The sequence below is a fragment of the Agelaius tricolor genome, unplaced genomic scaffold, assembly GCF_023055355.1.
Source record: "Agelaius tricolor isolate 1412-34295 unplaced genomic scaffold, bAgeTri1.0.p SCAF_30, whole genome shotgun sequence".
Taxonomy (NCBI): Eukaryota; Metazoa; Chordata; class Aves; order Passeriformes; family Icteridae; genus Agelaius; species Agelaius tricolor.
Genome location: NW_027269290.1, coordinates 7,603,318 through 7,613,929, shown reverse-complemented (window position 1 = coordinate 7,613,929; position 10,612 = coordinate 7,603,318). Strand labels below are relative to the sequence as shown.

Genomic DNA, 10,612 nt, shown 5'->3' with positions numbered 1-10,612 from the left:
TAGACCCGGAATTGGACGGACCAGGTTGAGGTTCAGTTGCATCTTAGGAAAAATGTCAGCACTGAAAGTGTGGTTAGGCATTGGAACAGGCTATGGTGGAGTCACCATCCCTGGAAGTGTTCCACACAGGAGTAGATGTGGCAGTTTGTGACATGGTTTGGTGGGCTTGGTAGGATTCAGTCATAGGCTGGACTCGTGGTTTGGACCATGATCAGGGTCCTGGTTTCAGAGTTTCTAGAAATGTTGAGGATTTGGAGATCTTTCCCTATTTTTATTGGGTTTTTTTCTTTAAGAAGGTCTTTGGTTGAGAGCTCTGTGTAGAAAGGCACCTGGAAAACGGCCCCTGCTCATTGCCGGCTGTACCAAGTCCCTGTTTCCCTTCTCTTAAGGCACACCAGGCGCCCCAACACACATCCCTTGCTCACAGCCATGCATCTGGAGGCGCAGCTCCTGCCCCGACAATGCAACAACCCCTGCAGCCCGCGAACCCGTCCTCACACACCCCCCGACCCCTCCTCACACACCCCCCGACCCCTCCTCACACCCCGGACCCCTCCTCACACAGCCCGGACCCCTCCTCACACAGCCCGGACCCCTCCTCACACACCCGGGACCCTTCCTCACACCCCCCGGACCCCTCCTCACAGCCCGGACCCCTCCTCACACACCCCGGACCCCTCCTCACACACCCGGGACCCCTCCTCACACACCCCCGGACCCCTCCTCACACAGCCCGGACCCCTCCTCACGCACCCCTGCACACGCACGGCTCGGGGGCTCTGCGGGCCCCACTGCGGGGTTGCTGCGGCCGCCGCCACCCCCGCCCTGCGCTGCCCTCTGCCCCGGGGGTCCCGCACCCTCTCCCGGTGCCCGGCCCCGCTCCCTGCCGGTTCCCGGTGCCCGGCCCCGCTCCCTGCCGCTCCCCGCGCCGGTGCCGCTCGCTCCGGGTGACACCTGCCGGCGGCTGTGCGGGCGGGCGGCGGGCGGGGACGCGGCCGAGCGCGGGGAGCCCCCGCCGCCCCCCGCCCCGCGCCGCCGCCCTCCGTGCGGGGCTGTCCCCGCCGCCCGCCGCTCTGCCACCGCTGCCATCTCTGCCACCGCTGCCATCTCTGCCATCATCTCTGCCATCATCTCTGCCATCATCTCTGCCATCTCTGCCATCATCTCTGCCAGCGCTGCCGCCGCTCCCCGCCGCTCCCCGCCGCCGCCCCGCGCCCGCGCACTCCGCGCAGCCCCGCGCTCCGCTCCCGGCAGCCGCATGGCCGCGGAGGCTCCGGGCGGGCGGCCGCGGCCGGGAGCGCCCTGCGGAGGTGAGGGGGCCCGCCGGGAGGGAGGGACGGGGGGGAGCGGCCCCGGGTGCGGGGACACCGGGCGGGGGTGCGGGGACACCGGGCGGGGGTGCGGGGACACCAGACCCGGGATGCGGGGACACCAGACCCGGGTGCGGGAACACCGGGCGGGGGTGCGGGGACACCGGGCGGGGGTGCGGGGACACCAGACCCGGGATGCGGGGACACCGGGCGGGGTGCGGGGGGCAGTGGCCGCTCCCACCTCGTGCCCCGCTCCCCTCCCGTCCCTCGCTGCTGCCGGTGCCGGCCCGTGGCCGCACAGCCCCGCACAGCCCCGCACAGCCCGTGCCAGCCCCGCACAGTCCGTGCCAGCCCCGCACAGCCCCGCACGGCCCCGCACGGCCCGTGCTGCCGGCTCTGAGCCGGTGCCGAGCCGCCGGGGAGGCGATGGCGAGGCGGCCGAGCCCCGCTCGCTCCCGCACGGATCGCTGTGACTTTATGGAAGTCATCAACTACGGCGGCGGCGCGCCCGTCACCGCCCGGAGCTGCCCGGCACAGCAGGGCAAGGCTGGCTCGCTCCGACTCGGGCTTGTGGTTGTTCACTTAATGGAGATTCGACAGCAGGTGGATAAATGAGCCGGGCTGCCGGCTCTCGGAGCGTGCCGAGCCCAACTTCTGAGCGGGGATGGAAGGGATGCTGAGGCGGTGTGCAGACAGGACCGGTAAGGGCTGCCAGGAGCAGGGCGAGCCAGAACAGCAGGACGAGGGGAAAAGAGAAAGCTGGTGGGAAGGAAGAAAGGAGAAGAAGATAGGGAAAGATCGGTTTAAACCCAAGTGATTTGTTTTCCTTGCTGGATGTAGCCTCCCGCCCTGGCCGAGGTGCTGGGTGTGGGTTGGTGATGCTGGAGGAATTGCTCGTTTTCCTTGCAGAAGGGATCCCTGCTGCCCTGTCCCCGCCTGACCGGGAGCCAGAGGGACGCACAGGGAGCTCCGCGATGGAGCCCTGAAGTTCATCCCCTGCTTTCCCCCCGGCATCTCCCCCTGGCACATTAGCATGCAGGGTAGGCTCTGCCGTGTATTTAACGGCTCCGTTTGCTCTGCCGGCTCACAGCCGCCCTTCCCCAGCCCGGCTCTGCCTCCCCGAGCCGCCGCTCCAGCCCCGGGTCCGGCAGCGGGGCCGTGCCCGGCTGGGCTGGGCAGCGAGGGCACAGCGAGGGCTGCCAGGGGAGGGGGCAGCGCCAGCCAGCTCAGGAGAGGCAGCGAGAGCCTCGGCAGCGATGAGGGAGAAGCTGTTTAGTCATCTCTCTATATATACTTTCACAATGATGAGCACATTTACTGATTGCCTCTGACTGCACTCAGAGAGGGAGTCAAGAGCAGGCGGCAGAGCTCACCTCTCATCCCGAGGAGCGCCTGCTCCCCTTCCTCCCCGTTCCCCACATCGAGCCCCACTTTGGGCACCGAGTGTCCTTCCCTTCCAGGTAAGGCAGCGCTGCAAGATGGGGCTCTGGGGGCTCGCCGGGAGGAGGGAGGGGAGAAGTTTGTGTGCATTTATCCTGAGCCTGTTGCTTTTGCTCCTAAATCTCCCCAGCAGACTGAGGGAGGGAGTGTTTTGCAGAAAGTTTTATTTTCTGGTGTTGCTGCGAAGGGGAAGGAATGCATGGCTGACTGAAGACACCGAGGCTTTGGCTGACATATTTTGCTGTAAAGCAAAGGTCTCTTTGCTGCCTGAGCCTGACCCAACAAGGACAGGAGAGGGAAGGAGGAATGATCTCCAGGCTCTTCACTCCCATTAGCAGTGTCTCGTCAAGAAACTTGCAGTGTGTTTATCAGTCCGATTTCAGAACAGCCCTGTCGGCTTCTAGAAAGGGAAACTCTGAGGTTTTTGGTTTGTCTCTGCTCTCTTGAGGTGATGAAGAGACATTGATCAGTGTGGAGCTACAGTGGTAAGAATCCATCCTTTATTTCTGGACCCTTTGGGTGAACAGTCATTTCTGTTCTCTGCCAGGTTTTCCTCCTGAGCTGTCCTGACCCCGACTGGGTCAGGATTTGGCTGTCAGGGTTTTTGGGGGGTTTTTGGGGGGTTTTTGGGGTTTTTTTGGGGTGCCCTGGAGCGGCTGCAGCGGAGCGAGCGCCGCTCGGGAGGGACCCAGCGGGGTCAGGAGTGCTGGCAGGGACAGGGGGACAGGGGGCTCCTGCTCAGCCTTTTCTCCCAGATTTCCTTGGCTCTTTCCTTGTCCCCATAGTTATCTGAAGAAAACAGATTCTTTTCTCTGCAGATACTTTTTTAAATCAGGAGGCAAATGATTCTATTTTGTGTACCAGGTCTTCTAAATGTCATCAGCAGGGTGCCGGTCTGCTGTGAACCAGTTCCTTTTAAATTACATGCAGAAATTATGGTAATTAAAATTAGAAATATGGATATAGCTAAATATATGCTTGTTAGAATTAGAGTGTGTCTGTTTTCTATGAGAGCTCCAGACACTGTCAACAGTACATTAGATTTTGAGTCCAGCCAATTGCTTTCCAGCCTAAACAGACTGGTTGGCAGTTACCAAAATCCAAGCAGGCAGAAAAGGGGGGTTCTTTCTACATTCTGGAATTCTACATTCTAGATAAACTGGTTGCTTCATCTTTTTTTGACTCAGCTTAGGTTGTGCAGATCAGAATTATAAATCCAGTCCCCTCTCTCTCTCTCCCAATTTTCTTTTACTTCCTTGAGGGAGTGGTAGAGTTCCAAGGACTCACGGACAAGAAAAGGCAAAACCTCTGCAGCAGGGGATTTCATTTCTCACTCGTGGTCCTTCAGATAATTTACAGCTGGAAAAGACTCCTCTTGTCCTCCTGTGTGCATTTTGAGGATCAGATGGGGCAGATTCAGTAACTCTGAGAATGAAGCTGGTGCGCTCCGTTGTTCTAAGCAGCTGCATCTCTTGGGCACAGAGAAACAGGAGCTAAACTTCCACAGAAGAATTCCCCTTTCTGTCTCTTTTGCTTTAATCTCCTGTCCCTTTCATAGCTGAGGTATTTATAGCTTCCCCACATATACTGCCAGCATGGAAGGACCCATTTTATCTTTCAAAAATTGATTTAAAAATGTGTAAGTCACTTATGAGTTACCAGTGCTTTATTGGAACAATTATATGTGAAGTATTTATAGAGCCTCAGCAGCTAATGTAGGTAACCTGGAATCCACAACCAAAGTTATGAAAGTACAGAAGAGATTTCTAATGCGGTTCCCCTGAGAAATCAGGGGAGATGAGGATCCAGTGTGCTGAAACTGGTCAGGTCACCAGTCAGTCCCAGAGAAGGACACTGGTGATGGTGCTGAGTGAAATTAAAACCCAGGGAAGACAGTTTGCCAGCAGGGAAAGCAGGAACAAGATGCCTTTTCTTGGTTTCTCGAGTCTTTGCCTGTATATATTTGGTGAATAATGGATGAAATAATTATTGTTTTGCTGCCTGCCGTCCTTAAGTGTTCCATGACAGTTACAAGATCCGGCACTGGTGGTGGGAGGGTGCAGTGTGAGCCCCTGGAGATGCCCTTCCAGCTGGCAGAGAAGGCTCCCAGTGCTCAGCTGTGCCTCAGCCCTGCTCCCCAGGGCAGCCAGGCCGGTTCACCCAGTAAATCCCCTCTCTGGGGGGACAGAAAAAGTGGCAGTGCTGCTTTGTACGCTGAGCAGTTCTTTGGAGGGAAATCCTGTGAGATGTTTGCTCCAGTGCCGTGCAGATAAGCAAAGTGTCTCCTTGGGATGAGCACACTGTGGGTTATTATATGTTCTGTAATTACCAAAGCTCTTCAGCGGCAGCAAGATGCTCGCACGAGGGATCTCAATTGTCCTTTAGATGGTAAAATTGCATAGGAAGATGCTCCACATTAAGGTGATGAATGTTAATTTGCCCTGAAGAGGGAGAGCATTTCTCTGAGCACTTCAGGCATTTTCACCACAGACTCATTCCATCATTTTTTATTCAGTATTTTGATGGCCCATTGGAATCAATAATGCTGCTGCCTTACTGGCTGGAATGGCAGCTTTCATGTAAGTTAAAAACTTTAGAGCAAAACTGCCTACAAAGATACAATTAGGCTTTGAGGGCCTGAGTCATTGGAATCAATGGAATTTCCATTGATAAATTGACTTTTGATAGGGCTCCTAATGCATTTTATATGATAATGGCACCTTTCTTCAGATAATTTCATGGCAGAATTAGAAAAGCACTGGGGAAGTGGAAGTAAAAGCAAGTTAAAACAAAAGTTAAGGACTGTAAGAACTCTGACCTAAGATCAAAAAGATAAAACAAATTCGTGGCTAGAAATGGAAATGCAGCTAAGCCCAGTCATGGGCTCTCGTGGTGTACGATTCCACTGCAGGCTGATTCCACTGGAGTTCCCAGCTCTTTCTTGACAGCTGTAGTTAAACTGATGAGCACAGGAGGCTTACACCTGGGGAATTATGGATTAGTCTTGTTTGTGAGGAAGCAAATATAAATTACTGTGTTTATGCTACTTTTAAAATGCTTTTAATGAGGAATCATTTGCTATTCAAAGTTTCAATCTATAATAATGCCATAACCCCGCTGAGCTGATTATCACATGCCTTGTTCAACATCATTCTCCACCAGTGGTGGGAAACTCTGGTGTCTGTGCTGGTCCTGGGCTCTTCCACCCATCGGGGCAGGGCGTGACTGTGCTGTGTTCTCTTCTCCTCTGTGTTCCAGATGGAACTGGTCTGACCCCCAGCAGCTCCCAGCAGCCTCCCCAGCCCCACCTGCACTGACACAGCCCGGGCTCGCCATGGCAGCAGGAGTGGCAGCGTGGCTGCCCTTCGCCAGGGCGGCTGCCATAGGATGGATGCCAGTGGCCAACTGCCCCATGCCGCTGGCTCCCACGGAGAAGAACAAGAGGCAGGATGAGCTGATCATCCTCAACGTGAGCGGCAGGCGCTTCCAGACCTGGAGGACTACACTGGAGAGGTACCCGGACACTCTCCTGGGCAGCACGGAGAAGGAGTTCTTCTTCAACGAAGACACCAAGGAGTACTTCTTTGACCGGGACCCCGAGGTCTTCAGGTGCATCCTCAATTTTTACAGAACTGGCAAGCTGCACTACCCCAGGTACGAGTGCATCTCTGCCTACGACGAAGAGCTGGCCTTCTACGGGATCCTGCCCGAGATCATCGGGGACTGCTGCTACGAAGAGTACAAGGACAGGAAGCGGGAGAACGCCGAGCGCCTGATGGACGACAACGACTCGGAGAACAACCAGGAGGGCTCCATGCCCTCGCTGAGCTTCCGGCAGACCATGTGGCGCGCCTTCGAGAACCCCCACACCAGCACCTTAGCCTTAGTCTTTTACTACGTCACCGGGTTCTTCATCGCCGTCTCGGTGATCACCAACGTGGTGGAGACCGTGCCCTGCGGCTCCGTGCCGGGGAGCAAGGAGCTGCCCTGCGGGGAGCGCTACGCCGTGGCCTTCTTCTGCCTGGACACGGCGTGCGTGATGATCTTCACCGTCGAGTACCTGCTGCGGCTGTTCGCGGCGCCCAGCCGCTACCGCTTCATCCGCAGCGTCATGAGCATCATCGACGTGGTGGCCATCATGCCCTACTACATCGGCCTGGTGATGACCAACAACGAGGACGTCAGCGGGGCCTTCGTCACGCTGAGGGTTTTCAGGGTTTTCAGGATTTTCAAGTTCTCCCGCCATTCCCAAGGCCTGAGAATCTTGGGCTACACTTTGAAGAGCTGTGCCTCCGAGCTTGGCTTTCTCCTCTTTTCCCTCACTATGGCAATCATCATCTTTGCAACTGTGATGTTTTATGCGGAGAAAGGGTCCTCGGCGAGCAAATTCACCAGTATTCCTGCTTCCTTTTGGTACACTATTGTAACCATGACAACGCTGGGGTGAGTATTACTTTTCCTTTTCCTGAGCAGCAGGCAAGCGTGTACGGGGAGCTTGACTTCAGCTCCTCCTCAGCGTTTTCCTGGGTGCATGTTCGAGAAGGGGCTGGAAGTGTTCAGGGCTTGATTATTCTTTGCCTTACAACTTCTGCAGTTTGTGTAAACCAGAAAAAGCTCTCACACCCACTTGACAAATGCTCGGCACCACGGTAAAGGAGTGCAGGAGGAGCAGAGTGGTGGAGTAGCAGGATCTGATTCATCCCTGCGGGAGGGAGAAGCTGACCCGAGAGCGAGGGGCTGCAGAGGAGCTCTGCTCTCTCTGACCCTGGCTCCAGCCGTGTGTCTCACACAAAGCTGCTGATGGGTCTCTGCGGCTCCTCGCAGCGTCAGGCCTTGTTTCTGCCCTTGACCTGCCAGGAAGTACAGACTGGCTGAATTCAAGTGGGTGTCGTGGGTCACTGCACTGGAATACTCAGTGATGGCCAGGATGTGATCTGGTTTTTACTCAGCTGAGCAGGAAAGGGGCTTCTTGTCTGTGCTTAGCTGTGAGTCTGAGAACCGAGAGTGCTGTGGAGGCTGCAGTGGAATTTCAAACATTCCCATGGACAGGTACAAAGATAATGAAATCAAAGCAAGGGGAATGTAGCCTGGAGGGATCTTTTCCCCCTTGTATTTCATTTCTGTCTCACAGATGCTGTGACTGAGATTATAGATTTGCGCTTCTGCTGCTCTGAACTAAAACCCCTGGGAGTGTTGGATTGGCCCAACCCTCACCCTGACAAGGTTGAGTAAAGGGAAGTGGGCAGTGCAGGCTGCTGCTTGGGGCACACGCAGAACCAGGATCAGGGCAATCTCCTCATCCCACACATCACAATAGTGCAGAAGATCTAGAGTTACTTTGCAAAGAGTGTTCCCACTGGAGAGTTCACTCGCTTTAATACTCAGATGTAGACAATTCTCCTCCTTGTAATGCAGGGACACTTTTTCTCTAAACTGCTTTTGATTTTAAACACTTCTCTGTGCCTATTATACATGAACAGGCTCACAGTAGCACTTTTCAATTATTAAAATCATAATTCAGCTGTCAGAAAGGCGCCGAATCTGGGCATATGACAACTGAAAGTCTGAATTTCTTCATTAAGTGCAAATGTAGAACCTGTTTGTCATAGTCACCTAAAGATCTCTTATTCTTCCTTCTCAATAACGAAGCAAAGTTTGCAGGTTTATGGCAAAAGCTGTTCCTTCCCCTGGGGAGGGTAAAACTTAGAGATCAAAGCTGGGCTGTTCTGGAGAGCAGCTGGGGCTCTGCTCCCCCAGGGCTGGGCTGGGTTTGGGTCCCTTCCCTCCCTTTCTGAGCACAGGGACAAACCCCAGAGCGTTCTCAATTTGTTGTAATCACAGAAATCACAGAGGAGCAAGTGCTGGAAATGAGCTGACATGGATTTAAGAAATTAGACATTTAAACATGGCTTTGTAAGGGTTCACTGGGAAGGGACCTAGAAAATGCTGTAAAGTCTGAAAACTGAGGCTTCTGGTGTTACTGGTTTGGGACTTTCAGGCTGTTTCCACCTTCCTGACTCCCCCTGTGTGGGGTGGGGGCTCACCCTCCTGGCCCCCTTCATCTCCCCCAAAATCCTCCCAGCTCTGACAAACTGGCACTTCAGGCAATATTTCATACACATCTCTCCTCAGAAGTCTTTTCAATCTGCTTGGAAGGATCTTGTTACTAATGAGAGTCCTGGCAATTCCTGCTGCAGAGAATGCAGCCGAGGTCCCCATGTGCTCCCAGCCCATCAGCCTTGCCCTCCTCAGCGCTGCCACTTCACTGCTTGGGTTTCAGCAGCACTCAGAGCTCTTATCCAGACCTTAAACATTTCCTGCCTTTTCCCTTAGTAATTCAGCCAGCATTTAAGACAAGAAACTATGAAGCACAACAGTTTTTAACTCAAAAATCACACACACATATATATAAATAAGTTGTTTTCACCACCCATACATTTAAACCCAGCTAAGTGCAGCTTTCCCTGAGGCTGGAATCCCATCACTGCTGTGACAGAGTGCCTTAGAGGAGTGATCTGCAAGGTGCAGGATAACTTTTTCCCTGTTACTAGGATTGGCTCCATTTGTGTCAAACCAAGGTTTACTTACAACAAACAAACAAACAAAGCCAACAGCAGGAGACCATTAACCCTCCACTGTCCTGTGCATCAGCTGCCCTCCCAGATTCCCAAGTATCTTTGGGGTACAATCACATTTCCAGACTGACTCATAAATAAAACGCAATAAAAATGCATTTCTTCCTGAAGGTGAAGCCCAGCATCGATAAATAAGCACTGGTTTGGTGGGGTTACCATGCAAATCAGTTTAGAGAAATTCAGGATAACTTGCAGGCTCCTTAGGCGGTTAACAGCCCAGGGAGACAGGTACAGCAGCTTTTCTGGAGTGGGAAACAAAGCAAAGGAATTAAATTATCCTGAATCTGCATCTCCCATCCCTCTGCTGTGCTCATCAGCCCTGCTTTAACAGAGGCTGTTTTTAATTCAACACAATTTAAATTTTGCTCAGGAGGCTTTATAATGAAAGCATTATTCTTGGGTGCATCTTAAATCAATCTGAATTACTGAAACAACTACTCAAAATTAATTCCAAATCAGCTCTCCAATTCATGCAGAAGCGTTTTTCTCAAGAGGCTCCCATCTCCCCTCTGGTCCCTGGGCTCTGCCTGTGTCCTGCGGGAGGCTGGGGCCCTGCCCCAGCTCAGGGGCGAAGGTGCTGCCAAAAGCAGCAGAGGGGCAGTGCCAGCCCCACCCCAGCACCTCATCCCTGCCCTGGCTGTTGGCTGATTCCGTGTGCCATGGGTTTACACCTCTGCAGAAATGCGTGGATTACAGGGAATTTGGCTCCCTTGGTGCATTGGTTTTCATGGAAGCACAGAAGGGCTGGGTGGGAAGGGACCTTGAACCCAGCTCATTCCAACCCCACTTCCCCCCAGCCCAGGCTGCTCCCAGCCCCACTCCATATTCAGTTCTATTCACTTTTAGGGAGCAGGATGGGTGGGGAAGCCTCAGGTTCTGCTGCTTCCCCTCATGCGCAGCACAAACACGAAACCTCTGTCCCCCCACTAAACCCCCCGCCAGTTTTGCCCAGAGAAAGTGTTTTTCTAGGCTTTTTACAGCTGTTTTCATTTAATCTGACAGCAGCAGTATGTTTCAGACTCCTAGGCAGTGTCCATGACTTGCAGCAGAGGCATCAAATTGTAGCTGTGAAAACCTGAGTGCCACAAAAATCCTCCTGCAGCCCCACGGGCAGGGCAGCCAGGCTGGGAGGGAGCAGAGTCCTGGATGGGGGGGCTGGAAGGGGCCTCAGAGCCCCCCCAGGCCATGGCAGGGACCCCTCCCACTGTGCCAGGTGCTCCCAGCCCC

General features: G+C 54.2%; 1 protein-coding gene across 6 annotated transcripts in view; it reads left to right on the top strand.

Annotated features, from left to right (window-relative positions):
- Window positions 1-949: 949 nt before the first annotated feature.
- The window catches only part of KCND3 (potassium voltage-gated channel subfamily D member 3), a 96,660-nt gene continuing 86,997 nt past the window's right edge, over window positions 950-10,612 (top strand). For 4 of the 6 annotated variants that reach the window (XR_011682878.1, XM_071450356.1, XM_071450353.1 and 1 more), the window contains exons 1-2: window positions 950-1,310; window positions 6,009-7,193. Coding sequence is in view for 5 of the 6 variants with exons in the window: in XM_071450356.1 (XP_071306457.1) it covers window positions 6,085-7,193 (1,109 nt within the window). In the remaining variant the exon portion in view is untranslated. Of the gene's footprint in view, window positions 1,311-1,867; window positions 2,012-2,522; window positions 2,771-6,008; window positions 7,194-10,612 lie in introns of those variants that run through there. The other 2 variants (XM_071450355.1, XM_071450354.1) reach the window with 2 other exon arrangements.